This window comes from Protopterus annectens, chromosome 14.part0 (genome assembly GCF_019279795.1).
Source record: "Protopterus annectens isolate FY-2018-M chromosome 14.part0, PAN1.0, whole genome shotgun sequence".
Taxonomy (NCBI): Eukaryota; Metazoa; Chordata; order Ceratodontiformes; family Protopteridae; genus Protopterus; species Protopterus annectens.
The window spans coordinates 986,138,060-986,159,475 of record NC_056748.1 but is presented as its reverse complement, the minus strand read 5'-3'; the positions used below and the strand labels follow the sequence as shown (position 1 = coordinate 986,159,475).

At 41.2% G+C, this 21,416-nt stretch overlaps 1 protein-coding gene across 1 annotated transcript in view; it reads left to right on the top strand.

Moving 5' to 3' along the window:
• Nucleotides 1–21,416, top strand: part of WDFY4 (WDFY family member 4) — a 4,454,583-nt gene that overhangs the window by 1,802,305 nt on the left and 2,630,862 nt on the right. Inside the window, exon 28 of the mRNA XM_044055648.1 lies at nucleotides 8,827–8,949. Within this exon, the coding sequence (XP_043911583.1) occupies nucleotides 8,827–8,949 (123 nt within the window). The remainder of the gene's footprint in view (nucleotides 1–8,826; nucleotides 8,950–21,416) is intronic.

Here is a 21,416-nt window from a genome sequence, read left to right as displayed (position 1 = left end):
CATTTTTGTGGTACATGAACAAAAAGGAGGAACTCATTCTTACTCTTGTGTAGAGAGGTCATGAGAGTTAGGCAGTAAACGATGTCTTCACACCTGTTTCTGATAGCAGCAAACATCCCAAGGTTTTCCAGTGTTCTGCTGGACAAATTAAGCAGGACTGTCCTAATGTCTTACAAGTGGTCTCTCAATCCAACAGTGGCAACTTTGATTTTCCATCACTGGGGCCAACCTTGCTGCAACCTGTCTGTTTCCTACCTCAACCAAAGCGCAGTAGTTACTTTGCCTTGATCCCTCCACAGGTTCAATCACCAAGGGTTGCTGTGGTCCACAGTTGGCCCCCAGGCCTCCTTTATGCCTTTCCCTATTACCACTCATGAATAAATTCATTCAGAAAGCCAGACAGTGTAAGGCCAAAGTAATCTTCATTGCTCCCCCATTGGCCACAGCAAACATGGTTCTCCTTCCTGTGGCCTCTACTTGTACATCCCCTTGGCTACTGGATCAGTATTCAGATCTTCTATCTCACCCACCCATATTCCTTCCACTGGATTAGACCACCCTGAAGCTAAATGCTTGATTTATTTAGTTCTGACCATAGCCAGAGATGCTAGGCTTCCCACTATGGTTATTAAGATTATATTGGCTTCCCAGAAACCAGCTACAAAAAAGGTATATCACAGCAAATGGAAAAGATTTTCTGTTTGGGCTGTGTCCAAAGACATAGATCTGTTTTTTTGCACCCATCCCGTCCATCTTGGTTCTTGTTTGAACTCTTTCATAAAAGCTTTAGTTATTCCATCATTAAAGTTAAAATGGCAGTAATTTTGAATGTTCATATTGGTCACAATGATTATTCTGTAGCTTCTTTAAAGATCTCTGGAGTCTTTTTGACAGAGACATTTGTTTTGCTTCCTTCCATTAGAGACCCGATTCTCCCATGGAGTATTACCATCATGCTTCAAGCTCTGACACAACCCCCATTTTGAGCCTGCAGAAACTGTAGACATTATATACCTAATTTGGAAAACAATATTTCTAGTGGCAGTTGTGTCAGACAGATTTTGGAATTATAGGCACTCTCATGCAAATCTCTCTATTTGATTTTCCATAAAGATAGGGTTTCTCTCAGAGCTAATGTTTTTTTTCTTTCAAAGATGGCATCCGCGACAAAATTGAATCTGTATAAACATTTACCAGTATTTTTTTCCCAGATTCTCAAAGAAAGGGAGTGCACCTTGCACATGCTAGATGTTCATCATCAACTCAGGTTCTGTCTTCATTGAATGCAAACAGTTCAGTAAGTCTGATCAACTATTTATTGCATTCTCAAAACCAAAACTTAGTAGAGCTGTTGCCAAAGTTACACTCGTGCGATGATTGTCAGACTGCATTTCCTTTGTCTCTAACAAGAAGGGTTTGTCTTTACAAACCAAAAGCTCATTCAACAAGGGCAATAGTCACCTCAACAGCCTTTTCAAAGAGACTTCTCGTTGATGAAATTTGTACATCAGAAACCTGGTCTTTGTGTCTGATTATAAACTGAATGTACAATCCATCTCTCACACTTCCTTTGGTTCCACCATCCTCAGAAATGTCTTTTCTTGATACTACCCACAAAGGCAGCTTGGGAATCTACCCCATATGTTGAATCACATGAAAATCAATACCATTGGATACAAAACTTTTGTACTTGCTATAACTATAGATTTGTGTCTGATTTTCATCCAGTTCATCCTCCCTCCCTCCTGCCCCCATGCAAAATTGACACATTCAACTTCAAGATGACCAGGTGGTTGCAAACCTGCACCCTGTGTATGAACAGTCCTGTCTGTTTTCCTGTCTCCTTCTATGTTCTTGGTTGTCTGCCTTCTAATATATGGCCATAATTATGTCTTATTTGTACTGTAGGAGGCAAACTCTATCTGAGGTACTAGGGTGGAGTTTAGGGACTTATGTGTATGGGAAGAGTCAGAGCTCTGAAACTGTGGAAGGGATCTCATTGGATCCACGAAAATCTGACAACTTGGGTCTAACGTTATGGTAAGTACATAACTTTTGCTTATCTAAGGCACAGTTGGTGTTGACTTTGTGCCATTGCAGGAGTCTGATTTTTTCGAGAGAATGGAAAGAATGAGAATTTTTTTTGTGCTTGTGTTTGTGTGGGTGTGTATAGGAATGTGTGTGTGTATACACTCACACTTGTGAAGATTAGTAGATTTTTTTAAATGCCCAATATTGAAAATCAGTAAATTGACACATCATATAGCATTATTTTAGTATTGGGGTGTTTGTCTTCTTCGATGTAGTAGGATATACTGATTCTTATTTTCTAACTAGGGCTGAGTCGATGGTCATCATCAAAAGGATGCCTAGAGGCTAGAAAACTGATTCCTGTTTTGTGGTAGACCCTGTATTATTTCTTGCAGCTCTTTAGAAATTATGTTGTTCCAAAGATGTAGATGTTTTATTGGTTTCTTATATGACTTTTAAGAAGGTGAAAGTGTTTTAACTCCTATATAATAACATGGGTTTTATTACCTTTGTATTTTTGGTGAAATAAATCTCTGCCAGTTTGTATTGTTTTCTGTGTCTAATCTATCTGAGTACTGAATCCCAAACTTGGAAAATCTACAAGTCATCTTAAATATATATATATATATATATATATATATATACATATATATGGATCTACTACTTTTGATCAACAGCACATTTGATCGAAAACCAGTATTCATGGCAATTAACAGGGATTTGTCCCCCTCCCCAAAGTTGTGCGACCCTGGAGTTGTAATATAAAGGTAGGGGGGATGTGGGGGGCGAAGCCCCCCACCTATTTTCGTTTAAAATATATACATTTTCTTTTATAGGAAATTAGATGGGGGGGCTGTGCCCCCACACCCCCCCTACCTTTATATATCAACTCCAGAGTCGCACGACTTTGGGAAGGGGGACAAATCCCTGTTAATTGCCATGAATACTGGTTTTCGATCAAATGTGCTGTCGATCAAAAGTAGTAGATACATACATATATATATATATATATATATATATATATATATATATATATATATATATATATATTTTATTTTTTTTATTGAAGCTAGTTTTCAGGCATCAAGTTCTTCCTTTTATGTGGCAAAATTTGTGAAATTTGCTTGCTTTCTTTAATTTCTGAGTTTAAATATGTGCAGAAACTGAAAATGTCCTAGATCACTTGAAGCAGATTTATCTTTTGTCAACATTTCTTCCTTTCAGCTTTATTCTTTCTCCAATGTACATCTCACCACATATTCGTTTTTATGCTGTTGATTACCTTCTCCATTGTCAGTTGGCAGTGCTGATGAATGTTGATATGAGTGAGGGATGAGTTCTGCATCATTTATCTTAACATCAGTACAGTAATGTAGCACTTACTACCTGGTGCAGAATTACTGACAATATTTTTTTAATTGATTTTCTTTCCTTTGTCTCTGTCCATGTCACTATCAGTTTATCTGTTCTGTTGGACCTCATGTGCACAGAGTGTTCTAAAACAGAAGCAACATACCTGGAACAACAGCTTATCTTCCTCTTTCTTGCCCTACTTGATTGAGGAGATATGTTAGTCTCCAAGCCACTTGGTTCCAGAGTCATCTACCTGGAAGCAAACGTTGTTTATCACATCAGGCATCTATGTACTCCAAATCAAAATCAAGAGTCATCATTATAGGAAGTCTGAAGTAACTAACAATGTTTAAGTATTAACAGGGATGATCTAAGTACATTTATAGATTAATTATTACACACAACCGGCTTATTATATTTAAAGTCACAGTGAGTGAAGAAAATATTAATTTATGGCATATTACTGTGAGGTACCCCCTACGATTAGATGAGGTTAGTAATAGAGGTCATGATCAAACACTTTTACAAAAAGCTAAAACTGGTGTGATTAGTGGACATAATTCATATATATATCCAACATCTCCAAGAAGATATCCCTTAGAGAAGTCATATCACACAAGTTACTGGTATATGTTGGATGTGCCAGATATAGGAATTGTGGTCACACTGATATAATACTATGTGCTTTGCAGACCACATGGCAGTTGATAAAGTGGAAGTTCATTAATATACTGCTTTCCATTTGGAACATATGGGGCCATGATGAAGATTTGGTGTAGGTCAGTGGCCTCTAGTATCTCATGGAAATTGTCTGTCTTGTAGAATAAGGACATGGTGGTGTTCTTCTCTGGTTACATGAGAACCACATGTAATTCTCCATTGCTGTGGTATCTATATGAAGTGGTTGCCTCTGATATGCCCACCATGTCTCTTGATAGCCACTGGAAGGTCCTTATAGTAAGGATAGTCAAATGAACTTGTACCTTAGGTGTCTGCAGAAATCAGTGCTCCATGAACTCTTGGAATTCCTTATATACAACATATATCCACATGATCATGTAGGTCTCTGTCTACACATTAATATTCCATTTATGTCCTTGTCATGGAGTTGATGGTATTTTAGGAACATTTTAATCCTTTGTGAGAGGGTAACAATGTGCACCATTGTGGAGAATGACTGTCAGCCTCTAAGTACACACACCTCAGCTAATGTAGATGCTGCACCCAGCATTTCAGTGTAGTTTCTGTGTTCATGAAGAAATTACGATGCACACCTTCACTGGTGACCACAGTTCATTGCATCATTTTTATACAGTTTTGAATCACTCAGTTGCATTCAGCATTGGTCTCATTAATATCATGTTTCTCATTTATTTTATTGTATGGTTATTTGTATAAAATGCTGACCACATTCTCTCACCAGGTTGTGAGACTGCACTAACCGTGTTTCTGAACTGGCCCACCCTGAACATCACTGCTCACTATGCAGTTTCACATAAAGCATTACACTGCTTGTTTCTGAATACTAGGGTAATACTTCAGAAAATATAATTACATTAATTATTGGTTTGCAAATCTTTTTTTAAATAAAGGCCAGTTTGATCCATTTTTTTATTCTTGCTTTGACATTCCGTAATTCTAATGTAGCTTAGTATGTAAGAGACCTTTTCTGTGAAATGCTACTGCCTGCTCACAAAACTAGATACTGTATTTGAAAAATGATTTGTTCTGTGTAGTGCAGTACCTTACCAGTTTAATCAAAATGTCATATTATTTGCTGTGTTATGGTATTCCTCTAATTCAAAAGAACAAGCATACACTTACATTGAGTGTACTCCGTAGAAGTGGTCTACTAAACTAACAGTATTCTGAAATTGGCATTGTATTTTGAAGATTTAATTGTAAGTAAAATAGACCACAAAGATCCCTTTACAATTATTACATCTTACAGTGATGTGTCACAGACATTAAAAGAAAGAAAAGTATAGGAAGAATAACAGTTTCCAAACCTGGCATAGGGGTGCATGTACAAAGGAGTGGTATATCATATTTGCCATTGTTGTGCTTGAAGGAGATGCTATATCAATTGGTAAGATTTTTTTTTTCTTCCTAAGCAGTGACAACTGAATAAGACATTTGATGGCAAACTTTACTACTAGGCAGCTGCCCTTCCCACTTTACTCATGTGATAACCCTCCTCCTCCCCTAACCCTACACATTACTTTACTAAAATCCCTTTTCCTGACGGTACCAATGCCAGGATGACACTTGATCTTAGTTTTGTAGCTAGGGTTTACTGATATAAGACTTTTTAGTGCAAGAGCCAGGTTGTTTGATTCTCTCTCTTTTTCTGTGCCATTTGAGATAGGTGTGTACTAGGCTAATGGCCCTGTAGCCTTTGCACGCCTAGCCCATATGATTACTCTGGCATCGTGCCACCCAACCTTAGTTCCCAGTGTCTCTGTCGAGTAGAGCCACTGGAGTAATTCCCAGGGTGATTTTTCTATTTCCTATCCACTCATCAAGACCTCTCTTGAAGAGGGCCAGTGAGGTGCTCTGTTTGACATGTATGGGTAGTCTATTCCATAGAATCGTCAGTCTCTGGGTTATGAACTTGTCCCTACAGCATGTTCTGTTGATTGTGGTAATGAGGTAGAGATCTTTGGAGCATGTGGTGCAGAGGGATTGGGATTTCTTTAAATGTAGCATTTGTAACAGAGTTGGGTCAGACATGGCTTTGTAGGTCAAGCAGAGATTGCCTCTAAGTAGGCAATATGAGACAAAGAATAGATGGAGTTTTTTAGTCTGTCCATATAGGGCAAGTGTTTAAGGCCTAGGATCCTCTTTGTGAGGCACTTTTGCGGCCTCTCCAGTTGTTGCAGGTGTCTAGTGAGGTACATGCCAAATGGAGCATTGTACTTGATGATTGGACTAATGAGGGAAGAGTAGAGGGAGACAATGACCTCTTTCTTCCTGGATGCAAAACCCTTAGTATTGAGATATGCCACATAGAAGGACTTTCTGACCACAGTGGCAATGTGGTAGTCAAAAGAGAGGTTGCTGTCAACCTGTGTTCCCGGATCTCTTTTAACACCTTCTGTGTTCAGTAGACTACCATCGATGTAGTAATTCATGGGAAGTGAGTTTTTCCCAAAGAGGATGATGACACATTTTTTGGCATTGAGCTTAAGGCCATGGTTCTGACACCAGTCGTTGGTCTCAGTTAGGCCTTTTTGTAGGATGTCAACATCACTTGGGGAGTTAATAATAACTTCCAACTTGCAGTCATCTGCGAACTTTGTCAGCCAGAGTCCCTTCGTGTTGGCCTGGACTTCTGAGAAGTAGATACCAAACAGGAGAGGACCTGGGACCATTCCCTGTGGGACTCCACTCGTGACTGCTCTGCAATCTGAATTGGAGTCAGTTACTTTCACAGTGTGGGTTCTGTCTGCATGTCAGTTTGCAACCCACCTAGTGACGTACGGGTTGATGCCTAGCTTAATGAGTTTTTCTATGATTCTTTATACTAAAAGCCATAAATCATCATTATAATGAATGAAGTGTAAAACAATGTAGATTGTTAGCCTGTAACGTATTATGTACAAAAAGGTTAATTGTTATGAGTAACATGTTTTGTTTTAAGAAGGTGTTAAGCTTGCTGAAAGGGAGACAGCAAGTGTTTTCAAGGGGGAAATGCTTCACAGAGGCTGTGAGCAGTTAAGCAAGTCACTAATTTTTGACAAGAATGTCAACCACGCTTTTGTGTTGAGTAATCAAATTATTCTGTTCAATTGTGATATATTTCTTTACACAAATAGTAATGAAATTGCTTTAAAGAATTTGAATAAAGTGCACTGTGTAGCAAAAGGCAATGAATCAGGCAAAAAATAACTGAACACTGTAATGTTCATGCATTAGTAAAATGGAGCCTGTGCTATCCTTTCTGTTAAAAGTTCTCAAACATTTTTTTGGAGATTCAGGAAGAATACCATCACATGTGGAATGAATCATGGTCAAAAAAGGACTGTTTTTGCAATCACAGAAAGCACAATTTAGAGACATGTTAGCTGCAATGTGGAAAGACCACATTGTTGGTTATTTCGATGCCTCTAAATTGCCATGTGTGCAAATTAACACTTTTCTGTAGTAAGCACCTTGAGCAGTCCATTCATTGCATTGGCAGAGGAACCCTCCCATTCATTCTCCCACATACATGCAAACATTCACACACACACACACACACACACACACCAACTTACCTCTTACCTGTCTGTGAGTTAACAGAATGTCCTTGATGTGTTTTTTTTATTTTTGTCCATGCCATTGTACGTCTCTGATTCTTATAGTCAGTCAGTCCTTTATGCCAGAAATTAGAGATTCATTCTTCTTATTGTTCTGAAAGTGCATTGTGATGGTAGACCTGTTGGATCTGTCTTTATATAGGATAGGCACTGAATTTAACATACGTTTAGCAGCAGTGAACAGGAAAGCTTCTCGTGCACAGTATTATGAGTTGTATTCTACCTGAAGAGCAAGTGGGTTGAGCAAAACTGTAGAAAGCAAGCAGGCGAGGAAGAGAAGAATGCAGTACCTCCAGGATATCTGAAGTGGTAGAGCTATATGCATTCCTAGGATTAATGTTAGAATGCTTGCAAGTGTTCAAAATGTGCTTTTGATAAATGAGAATGTCATTACATGTTAAACTAAAAGATCTGAAGCCAATAACATTGCTCGTGCTAATTCCTGGAGCATTTTAAATGTCATGAGATAGGAATAAGTGTAGGACTTGTGACTTAAACCAAATAGGGTACATTTGTTTTAAGAAAAGTGTAGAATTGTATTCTGTAATGACCAATTAAGGCCAACTGAAGCTCTGAGGCGAGTTTTGATTAGATCATATTAGTGGACAGGCTACTTATGTAGACAGCAGTACGATTGAACATCTTTGGAGAATTAATTTTAACAGTTTTTAACATTTGCATTATGTCTGCCATTCAGTGCAGTAACTCTTAAGTGCCTCAAGAACTCCTTCTGAAAGTCATGCAGTACCACCACTCCTACCATCAAATTTCATCCCCTTGGCTGCAAACATAACTGACTTGGAAATGCATACAATATTCCACAAGACTCCATTTTTAAGTTCAGGAAATTTTACAGTGATGTGGTAGTAGTAATATTCAGGTCTTATTTGATAACAGTAAGATGTTGAAAAGTGCTATTAAATGAAATAATGTTAATTTAATATTTTCTGTTAACTGCGATGTTGCTTGCGTTGCCACAGCATGTTAAGAAGTTTGTATGCAACTGTTAATTTTGCAGAAGTAGATCACATTGAGAGCTCTTAGCTGGATCTTGATTATGTAGTAAATGTAGTCCCTGTACATTTAATAACAATTATTTGTGCAATGTATAAATTTACATGTAATTACTTTTGCTCAACAGGACCTTGATTCCATGCTGCAGTGGCTGTTGGAGATCCCTGGAAATGAATTTACCCAGAAGCTGGGACTCTGTACAAGTGCAGCCCTGGTTCTTCTTGAGATGTTGAAGTGCATCATTAATAAGGTAAAGAAAAACAGCTTAGTTTCTGACCCAGGCCTTTGAAGGATTAATTTTGAAAACACAGTGGCATTTTATTCTGTGCATTATGTGTGAGAAGACTATGATTAGAGTGGAGACATTCCTCTGTGCTCAACTTCATGGCTAAACAGCACACTAGTATGTCATGACTACTGGCCTGTAAATGAGGATCAGTAGATGGAATCCTACTGGGTAAGTGCAACTTACACAACTGTACTTTATTAGGAAGCTACCGTCACTTCTTTGCCCACCTTTCCTTCTTTCGGACACCGTATTTGAGGCTCTTTGTTGTCAGTTTTCTCGCTTTCTCAGATTGTCATATCCCTCTTCAACATCTTCCTTAACTGTACAACTAACCTTCCAGCACCCTTTCACTACCTTGTTTTTTTTTTCCTGAAGGCATACTACTTGGCCTTCTCCCTCTACTACCCAGTCTTTCCTGTGATCCATTACCATTATGTTCCATTCCCGTCTGTCATTGATCCATGACTCCATTGTCCCAGCTGCATTTGCCTCATTTTCCACTGTTAGTGTTTTCAGCTTAGCTGTCTTCCTTCCATGATTACTAGCAGAATATCCTGCTCACTTTTCTCATCCTTCATTCTCTTCCTTCCTTCTCATATGTTCTTGAGCTTTTGTCACCTCCTCACCATTTTAGTGGTTTTCTCTTCATTCTTCATATACTTTTTTCCTGTATTATTTGCCCCATACCACGGAGTTGTGTGCACGCTGACCAGGTACCTTGCCTTGCCTCATAGACGCAAAACCATTTACCAATCCAGGAAGTCCACACACTCCCTCTCTGAATTCTGCTCATCAGTGGATATCTCCCCAGCAACAGCTACCCTTAAGAACAGTGTACCTTGCCTTGCCTCATAGACACAAAACCAGTTACCAATCCAGGAAGTCCACACACTCCCTCTCTGAACTCTGCTCATCAGTGGATACCTCCCTAGCAACAGTTACCCTTAAGAACAGTGTACCTTGCCTTGCCTCATAGACGCAAAACCAGTTACCAAGCCAAGAAGTCCACACACTCCCTCTCTGAACTCTGCTCATCAGTGGATACCTCCCCAGCAACAGTTACCCTTAAGAACAGTGTATGTGTGAATTCAAATGTTGTTTTTGATCCCTGTCTTTTAGTCACATTTCTGACTGCTATTGAAGAGGCTCCTGGTCAGCTACAACCCGTCGTGGTGCACCCCCCACCATCTCAAGCGACTAGCCTAACTTTGCTACCTACCTACCAAACTAGCTCCAACTCTGTAAGCTCCATTGCCTGTATATTCCCCCCTGGTTGCCTATTTCTTCTCCTTTCCCTCCACTGCAGCCCTCACCTTCACCTGTTTGCTGATTCTCCACTTACTCTACCTTCCTTTCACTCTGGACACACTTAGTCTTCCTACTGCATAATTCTCTGCTCTTTCTCCCCCAACCTCATCCTCTAATCCTCCACTCCCACCTCCCTGGCTCATCTCTATGCTCCGAGGTCACTCTGTCCTTCCTCCATAGACTAGGACTCAAATCATAGCAAAGGTACTATCAGCATAGTTGCCCCTTCGTACCTGAGTCAAACCCATTACAAGTCCTGTGATATCAGACCTTCTGGCCCTTTTACTTTGTGACACCTTATACTACTAGGTTTAGAATACAAATCTGCAAGCAGCTTGAAAGTGACAAAAGCAATCATTTCACACTCCCTGAGCTTAAAACCTATGTAGTGGCTTTTTAACTACAGCTGTCCCTCTCCACCTTTTCTAAGCACTCTCCCTGATTGTTATTTCTTACCTGCTTCTCTTGGACAGTGCAACAGCATCCTCGCACACAGTATAGCTCCACTTTAATTCCTCCATTGCACGTCACTCCGTACCGCCCATGCTCCCTTGCGCTGGATAATAGGCACACTTAGGCTACACCGCCATTTTCTCATGTATTCTTTGCCCCCATACCATGGAGTTGTGTGCACGCTGACCAGGTAAGCTCAGAAGTGTAAGAAATCTAAAGGTCGATGGCAAGCTCATGTATCGGAGTTTGTTATAGGCATTAAAAGCTGTTTTCAGACACTGTTAACTCAGTTGCTGTGGTTCTGGATGGAATCTACTCAAAGTGAGCCTTGGGCATTAATGGATGCTTTATGACACTAGACGAGCTTTACTCACGTTTTCTGCATGTTACCACAATTCAGGCTAGCGTCGCTAGCTCACAGGCTTAATTTGCTGTAGTGCATCCCCCTCTTAAAGGTAAAAGTGTGTGTTGAGGTTTAACTCACAGGCGAAGCACATTATATCGGTTTAACGCACATTATGTCATAGGCATTAATGACTGCATTCCGCTACTGGTAGCTCAGTGGTTGTATTTCTGGGCGAGCTCAACCAGCATTTTTTTTTTGCAAGTTATCGTAGTTCAGGCTAGTGTCGCTAGTTTACTGGCACAATTAGTTGTAGTGCATCCCCTTCTATAGGTACACTAGTCTGTTGAATGCTGAATCAGAGTAGAGCACATCGTTTTGTGGTTAGACACTTTGCACTACTTATTTGAAGTGCAAGGAACAATTGTCCAGGCCCTGTACTAGGTTGTGTTGACTCACTGAGCAATAAGCAAATAATTATTGCAGGAAGATATATCCCCACTGGCAATAATACCAGTATATTGGAAAATCTACTTAGCTGGATGTCATCCTCCCTTCCCCAAGAAACAATACTTTCAGGATACTTTAACATTGACTGTACACCCAAATTATTTCCACCCCTACAAGAACAGATAAAACCTCCAAGCGTCAATCCATCTTGGACTGGATTCTACTATCTGACCCCACTCTCACCCACCAATCAGGCTGTCTCCCTGACAGTCTGAGTGACCATCAACCTACATACTTAATTAGACACCGGTCTCGCCAAACAAAACAATCAATACTCAGAACTATACGTAATAAAAAAACTTAAGAGCCCAGGACCTAATCTACTCTCTACAATGCTGTAACTGGTCCCCCCTAAAACGTCTATCACTAGATGAAGCCGTAGAGTACTTTAACTCTACCTTCCTAAAAATCCTAGATTCTTATGCACCACCAAGAACCACCAGAGTCAAAACCAACCATGCCTCATGGCTATCTAAAGATACCATGTCCCTAATGAAAGAAAGAGACAAAGCCTTGTCACACTTTCAAAAGCACAAAACTACTGCCCAGCGACAGAAATACCAAGAACTCCGCAACAAAGCCAAAAAACTAATAAAGCTAGACAAGACTAACTATTATAAATCCATGCAGGCAAAACACGTAAACAACCCTCAGAAATTCTGGGCCTCATTAAACAGCCTTCTTCACCCTGGTAAAACTACTACCCCTTCCCCTATATTACGAAACACTCACAGTGACATCCCCACCCAGTTTAATAAATACTTCACTAAAACAATCCAAGCCCTAGCAAATACCCAAAAAACTACTTCCAACCCCACAGCAACAGTAACCCCACCCCCTCTTATACATTAAGCAACTGCAGCTTTTCCCTGAATCCAGTCCCCACTACTACAATAGCTAAGCTCCTCAAAAAGCTAAACCAACAACATTAGCAGCAGACAATCTTCCAGCCGACTTTCTACAGATTACAGCAGAGTCTATAGCTTATCCCATGTCCATCCTCATAAAGAGGTCAATAACCGAATGTAAAGTACCCCACTCCTGGAAAATAGTGCATATTATACTTTTGCACAAAGGAGGTCAATCACTTGAGCTTACCAACTAACACCCTATAGCAATTCTATCACCCTTATCAAAAATATTAGAGAGAATTATTCATGCCCAGATCATGCACTTCCTCCAAAAAACAACCTCCTATCTACATCACAGCATGGCTTTAGGCCTTCTCATAGCACCACCACAGCACTGCTCTCATTTTCCAACTTTGTGAATCTACAAAGAAACAAAGGTCTATTCGTATCCTCTATATTCCTTGATTTATCCAAAGCCTTCGATATGGTTAACCACAGTATGCTCCTAAAAACCCTAACTACCCTGAACATCAGCTCCTCTACCATATCCTGGTTTTCTAACTATTTATCAAACCGGCAATAGGCAATCCTGTGGAAAAAACAGTTGTACCCCCTACTACCAGTAGCCATAGGTGTCCCTCAAGGGTCCATCCTTGGCCCCTTGCTATTTTCACTATTCACTAACCAGATAGCCACATCCTCACCTTCGGCCTCTATAGTACAATATGCAGATGATACCACTATTATATGTGCCACACCCACCTTGATGGAACTAAAAACCATCACCCAAAATAACTTTTCCCTAGCAGAAGAATGGTTCACCAACCTCAAACTTATACTTAATCCAAAGAAAACCAAACTTATTATCTTTAGTCCTGGAAGGTCTCCTCCTGTATACAGTAACTTTGATATAAAATCCGAAGATAATACACTAATCACCCCAACAACTCACACAAAGCTATTAGGAGTTGAAATCGATAATAACCTGAAGTATGACACACATATTGCCCAAACAATCAAGAAGGTCAACAAAAAAATTGGCCTCCTTTATATGAATAAATAGTTTATGTCTAAAAATACAAAAGCCATGATTGCAAGAACCCATCTACTATCCATCCTCATGTGTGCCTCCCCTATCCTAACTAACCTTCGTAGTTCAGAACTAACTAAGATGGAATCTTGCTACAACAAGATTGCAAAGTTTGCTACCGAAGCCAACTGTAGGTCTCATCACTGTTTGGCCCTCAAGCAGGTGAACTGGCTTGAATTCCCTCAACTCCTCCTCCTCAATCAACTCACAATTGCCCACAAGCTCTACCACCACCCTGAAAATAACCCTGCCCTTCATCAACTTATTCACCCCTACACCACATCCAGAACCTTAAGATCCACTTATCAAAACCACATAAATGTCATTAAACACAGAAATGAGGCAGGCAAATCCAGTGCCAGAATCTGGAATACACTCCCAAACCACATAACCTCCACAACCTCTATCTCTCAATTTAAAAGACTTCTCAAAACCCACTACATAACAAACTGGCTCTGCCCATGTCCCCCCCCCCTCAGGTTAAGCCATAACTGCTCTCTGTTGCTGGGATCCCCAACAAATAAAAGTTTGCTCACCACCACCCTATATCTACAGTATACCCTAGATCTAGGCCCGTGCCCAGAATACTGCTAAGCTTGTTCTACTAAACTCTTCCTGTATGTCCTGCTAAATATCTTGCTTCTTCCTGTATGTTCTACTGGAAATTATTGCTGTGTGTTAATGAGAAACTGCTATAGTAGGAAATGTGCGACTGTTGAACTATATTGTATTCTTAACCTTCTCCCAGTGTGCTTTCTGTTACATTACAAAATGTGTGACTCTTTAATATATATCATATGGAGCGTTTCTCCCCAGGCCTCCACTGAAAATGGACCTGTGTCCAGTCGGACTTTCCCGGTAAACAAATGTAAAATAAAAATAAATAAATTTTGATGCCTTTCACATTCTTCTCTTTCTTTTCTTCTAACATCTGTATATTTGACATAACGTAACTACATCCAGCTTGTCAGAAAAATATTTTTTAGCTTAAAAGTTTAATTTTATTTCCTGTTTCATCCAGTCCGTCCTATCCATCTCATGGAAAAATGAGCTGTTTGTCAGATCAAAGCTAGCCTTTTTGTAGTGCTGTTTGGCTAAAACCTCCCTTCAGAAAAAAAACTCCCATGATTCCCATATACTTTGACTGCCGTCAGATCGAGTTTGCAAGCTAATATTACTAGGAAGAGAGGAACACATTCCACTGCTAAAACTGGGAATGGGCAGAAGAGCTTCAGGCTGGTCCTTATTAGGAAGAAGATGACAGTTTGGAAGGGGGAATATATGTCTGTATAAAATATTTTAGTTATTTATATGCATTCAGTAAGGTACTCTGATTACTTTAATTCTAACTTTACAGCAAGCATATCATTTTTTTTTCTTAAACAAGAGCTTCTCTTCACATCAGTAAATACAACTTTTTAGTTCTTAGTATCATGATTAAGCCTTTCTCTGCAAGTACTGACTGTTGGTGATCTCCTTGTCTTTATTTACATGCAACAATACTGATTGTGACACTTCTGATAGCTCATCTTCCTTGGATGTCAGCAAGTCTGTCTTATATAATTTCTGTCATAATGTTTCTCTTTGCTGATTTTTCTCCGCATTCCCATTAATTTATTTTCAAGGTCAACAACATAGCTAAAGTCATAATTTGCTTTTCAACGTTTTGCCTATTAGCAAATGAACTAGTGAGAGACTGAACCCCTGCATCAGAGTATTCCTGTATTACAAATCTGTGAGTTGGTAAGCCTCATGATTTATGATCTTATGCGAAGAGGTCTATCCTTGTTAACAGCAAGACTGATGTCTTCAGGCAGCACAATAAGTGAAACTTTCCAGGCACTACTTTTATTTGCATCTATATTACATAATCGAACTTTTAAAAGTTCGAACGTCATATGGTCAACACCATATGATCGAACTTTCAAACGTTTGAAAATGTAATAAAAAAAAAATAAACCAAAGAAAAAACCTACCTGAACAGTTTAAGCAGGGGGGCAAGCCACCCTGTACCCCCCACATTTCCCGCTCTTTAAATAAACCAACTCCGAGATCACACTACAGTGCAGAAAAAGGAAATCTTCTCATTCCGCACTGTAAGGAGATCTCTGTTGAAACGCTCGAACTTTTAAAAGTTCGATCATATAGGGTCGACCATATGATGTTCAAACCTTTTAGACTTAGACTTTAATGCACTGCCTGGAGACCTTCCTGTCTTTGTCCAGATTTCTGTTACCATACTGCAGCACATAACCATTGCACATAACCATTGCACATATAGCTCAAACTGTTTCTGTAAAGTATAAGGTAAAATGTTTAGAGACTTAGTGAGTAAAGTGCTATTTTCTTTCTTATATTACTTATTTTAGTATCTAACACCATTTTCAGGTCAGCTACAATTTTTTTCAGTTTTAGTGAATTTTTCTGGCATTTTTTCTGCCTTTCCTAGCCCCAACATTATTTTTCTCCTCCCCTGCTATTATATTGTACTGTGCTCATAGCATGCCTCACTCTCCATTTACACATCTATGAAGGTGGTTACTTCTAGCCCAGATTCTACAAAATTATTAAAAGCAGGACAGTACTTCCTCTCACGCTTGCATTTACACCTAGTACTGGAGGCTCAAATTTCAACTACTACATATGTTTTGTTTTTTTTAACACCTTTATTGAATTATCACTTGTGACATAGGCAACTTTACATTCATATAAAAGTAATCAAACTATATTAACATAAACATTATACTTGACATATATTGCTATATATCCTATAACCTAAGCAATATTGCATAAATTATTCATTTACTGCCTTTTTTTTAAACAAGAAACATATTTATTAAAACATCACTTACTACACAGGCAATCATACATTTATGTAAATGAAAACAAGTCACACCAACACAATCCTAGTTGCAAGCATTTTATATCACAAACCATACTGACAGACTTCCAGTTGCAAACATTATAGATCACTTATAATCTACCTAGTTTTTTTCACTCAAACATTACATAGCTCATTTAAGTACTAATTCCTCCCTTGTATGTATTGTTCCCACAATTCCCATTTTTCCTATGTAGTTTGCTCCTACTTCTTTTTAATGATCTCAGTTCCAGTTGTTTTATGTTTGTTACTATATTCACTACTTCCAGTGTAGTTGGTTTAGATTTTGATTTCCATTTTCTAGTAATTGCTTTTTTGGCGGCCACCATTATTAGACACAGCAAAGCCTTACCATGTCTAGACAATTCTGATTCTGTATCATAGCTCAGAAAAATTATCTCCCTCATCAAACCAATCTGCCCACCCAGCATCTCCAACAGTGCATCCCGCAGGGAATCCTTAAAGTCCTCCAACTCACTGCACTCCCAAAAAGTATGTTCCCAGTTACCTCTTTCTTCCCCTTCATCTCTCTAGCATTTGCTGTCTGCCTGAGGAAAAAATTTCTGGAGTCTGCTTGGGGTATAAAAATATATATGTAAACATTTCCAGGCAAAAATCCTATATCTTCTTGATTTTGTTGCATTTTTGGGAGACATACATATATCCTCCCATTGTTTCTTTGTGAATTGCTTATCCAACCTCTATTCCCAATCCTTTCTAACCTCCTCTGATTTATTCTTATAGTTATCATGCAGTATTTTATATGATGTACTAAGTATTCCTTTTTTAATGGCAGTTTCTGTTTTAGATTCTACTTATTATGTTCATCATATTAATCAATTCTGCATTAGCCTTAGCTATGTGAGTTATATCCTGCATAAGATATAACAGCTGTCCAGCTTCCAGTGCTTCAGAAGTCTTTCAGCGCACCCAAACTGTCAGCTTGAGCTGTGATCACTAAAAAGGTTTGACCGCCAAGCCCCTGAGAGCTTTTTTGTCACAGAAGAGCATGCTTCTCTGTTGCTTTTGAAGATTAACGGTCAGCTGGTGTAGTTCCTTTTCTGGGCAGATAAGCTCCCTTTGGGGGAAAAAACTTCCATTTAAAAATAAAATGTGTACTTAATAACACTTTCCTGTTCAGGAAAGTTGTTATTTTAAAGCTAGGAGTTTATGTTTTAACGAACTGTCTTGAAAATGTATTGTACTTTTAAACAGGAGTGCTCTTTTTTCTGGGTCTGTGCTCACACATTGAAGAAAAACGTCATGAAAGGGCTATTCCACAAACCGTAATCCATTTATGTCGCTTTCATTGAAGAGTGAAATCATCATATTAAATCATCGAAAGATAATAGTTGACCAACAACAAGGAAGTACCACATTGTGTAAGGTAAACTAAACAAAACCTTTTAAAATTTGCCCTTTTCCTCATTGTAGTGTGATCTAGGAGTTGGTATATATAGTTAGAGGGTGTGGGAAGAGTGCAGGTCCCCCACCTTCGTGGGTTACTTCCTTGTTGTTGGCCAGATATTACCTTTCGATGATTTCTTTACAATGATTTCGCTCTTCGATGAAAGTGATGTTTGGGGATTACTGTTGGTGGAATAGCTGTTCGATGAAGTTTTTCTTCAATGTGTGAACATAGACTCCTTTTTCTGTCAATTTAAGTTGTTTAAAGTAATTGAAAAACATTTTTTTCCTGTGGAGAAATTGTTGAATCTGAAGTAGTTAACTTCATTTGATCAGCAACCTGTGGGTTTCGGATCCGACTCTGATCCCAGCCGGCAGCATACCAAGCTAAAGATCCGAGCTCCAAGCTCCTCCCCCTTACCCATACTACCCCGCAACCTCCTTCCAATCCTCAGATCTCGTTTGCCGCAGCTTTGCCAAGCACGGGATTCCTCGAGCTCCAGGCGTGTTTAGTATTTTCTATTTTATTTATTTATTTATTTTATTTATTTATCATTTGTTGACCGGGAAAGTCCGACTAGGTTCCACAGAGCCTGTTTTCAGCGGAGGCCCGGGGAGAAATGCTCCAGATGCATGTCTTTGGAAATAATATATATAACAATTTTGGGTATTTAGTTGTTTGTGTGTGTGTAGTATTTCCTATATTGATAGATATTCGTTTTTCTTCTTAATTTATCTATCTCCCTCTTATCCTTCATATCTCTATCACCTAGTAGGCCCCTCTTTCCTTTAGGTGTGCGTGTGAGTGTGGGTATGGCTGATAGCCAAAAGCTTACTTTTTCTAAGTGCACTGAGTGTGGCCATAAGCTGTCGCCAGTGGATGGTGACACTCAGTGCGTTCTTTGCTTGGGGGTGGCCCATCTTTCCTTAACCCCCGGGCCTTGAGGGATAGGAAGAATAAGCTGATTCTGGTGGGCCTCCTGCCCGTGGAATCGGCTTCTTCTTCCTCCTCTCCCTCTGTAGCGACAACCGCAGCTGCGGTTGCCCAACCATCTGGCCCTCCTCCCCTGTCTGGGACTCACCCTCCCACCTCGTCTCAGGGAGAGCGAGAGGCAAAAAAAAAGATCGGAAAGAGAGAAGGGAGAGAGAGAAAGAGAAAGAAAGGGACAGAGAGAGAAGCCACAAACGGCGGGCCGAATTGGACCCCTCTGACCCTCCCACCAAAGTTCTCCCTTCCCCATCGAGGACTTCCAAGCCTTCCTCCCCATGGCTCCATTCCCCACGCTTCTTGCCGTAGGAGGAGGCCCGACCATCTTCGAGGTCGTCGCGTCGGCCCTCCCGACTGGCTTCGGCAGCCTCATCCAGATCTACTAGAAGCCTCTTGGAGGCAGATATGGACTGGATGATGCATCGCTTCTTACAGACTCAGCTGCAGATGGGAGTGTTGCTGCCTCCCCCTCCGCCGGGGGGGGGGGGAGTTCAGCTACACTGTTTGCCCCGATAGCTCCTTCTCCAATCCACTACCGGCTTTCAGAGTCTTTGGATCCGAGGAGCCTCGGAGTCAGGGTGTCGGCGCCGATGGTTATTGCTACCTCGACACCGGCCATGCCCTCGAGCCTATCAGATCACTTTTCAGATCCAAGCTCTCGGGACAGAGAGCCGGGCATCGGATCCGAGGGGGCGAGTGTGTGTTTGGCTCCGTTGCGGTCAGAGCACACCGTCCACTTGGATCCGAGCTCTTCAGCTCCGACACCGATCCCTTCATCGGATCCGAGGGTGCCGGCCACCTGTCTTAGGCCGGTTCCCCTTTGGCATTCAACGTTGTGGAGAGGGTTCTCTCTAGAGGATCGAGACCCCTTGCTCTGTCCTCAGGATCCGCCCACGCAGCTCGGTTTGTCCTCCATCGTCCAGTCCCAGGGACAGCCTGTGTCATTGACACCCCAGCCAGTTTCCCTGGAGGAACACAAATCCATTGGTGAGCCCCCCTCGGACAGTCCCCTTGTGGAGATTCCTCACAAATGCCTGTGCAAAGGGAGGCACTTGGACTTCTCTGAGTCCCTCACCGAGGATACCAATTTGGAGGAAGGGGAAGGTTCCCCCAGGTCACCCCCCGATGACGGCTCTTTCGGAGACATTATGGAAATGCTCCGCTTAAGGGGGGGGGGTCCACCAAAAAAACTTTCCTCGGACGAGTCGGTATTCCTGGAGGCATTCAACACAGGTCCATCTACCTCTTGGGTGTCCCCCCAGATGTTCCACCCACACAAAGGGAGGCCGCAGCTTTGGAAATAAAAAAGCTGTTGGAAAAAAGAGCCATCCAGCATGTGCCCCCAGACCAGTCCGGATTAGGCGTTTACTCCAGGTTCTTTCTGGTGCCAAAAAAAGACTGGGGACTTAAGGCCGATTCTCGACCTGTCCACAATTAACCTGTTTGTTGCCAAGGAGAAATTCCGGATGGTCACGCTTCAATCCATCCTACCCCTCTTGCAGGAGGAGGACTGGATGTGCTCTATAGACCTCAAGGATGCACACTACCATATTCTCATGGACAGACAGTCCAGGAGGTTTCTCCGCTTTCGGCTAGGGGCCAGTCATTACCAGTTCAGGGTCCTACCCTTCAGTTTCACCACAGCCCCCAGGGTGTTCACCAAGGTCATGGGAGTTGTAGCGGCCCACCTGAGGCTCCAGGGCATACAGGTCTTCCCGTACCTAGACGACTGGCTCCTCACCGTCCCCACCTGGCATCTACTGTCTCTAGCCAGGGACTTCTTCCTCCGTTTATCATCCCAGTTGGGAATCACTATAAATGTCAATAAGTTGTTCCTCCAACTTGTTCAGGTCTTAGACTTTATAGGGGCCAGGATAGATACCCTTCAGGCCAAGGCTTTCCTAACGCCAGACAGACTTCACAGCATGATTCTACATGTACTAGCTCTTCTTCAGTCTCCTGCTCCCCCAGCAGAGTTAGTCCTGAGAGCTTTGGGGTCCATGGCGGCAGCGATCAATCTGATCCCTTAAGCTCGTCTGCACATGAGGGTTCTGTAGTGGACTTTACAAGTCCAGTGGTCCATTCTACATCACCCATTAGACTTGCCGATATCCCTCAGCAGGGTTTGCAGGAAGTCCCTCATGTGGTGGCTCCAATCCTGAGACCTTCGGGAGGGACGACCTTTCATTATGCCCCTGCCCCAGACCACAGTGACCACGGACGCCTCCCACCTAGGGTGGGCATTGCACAGGCAGGACTGTCCAAGGCACATGGACTCAGAAGGAGACCATTCTGCATATAAATGTACTGGAGATGAGGGCGGTGCTTTTAGCATTGCAGGCCCTTCATGCCTTCCTTCCTCTGGGGACTATTGCGATCCAGTCAGACAATATGTCGGTAGTCTGGTATATCAACAAACAGGGGGAACCAGATCTTACCCTCTTTGCTGAGAAGCCATGAGAGTTTGGGAATGGGTGATCTCCACCAACCACTTTCTTTTAGCGACGCACATTCCGGGTTGGTCCAACATTCTGGCGGACAAATTCAGCAGAACTATCCTGTCTCCTTACGAGTGGTCTCTGAGTCCTTCTGTAGCG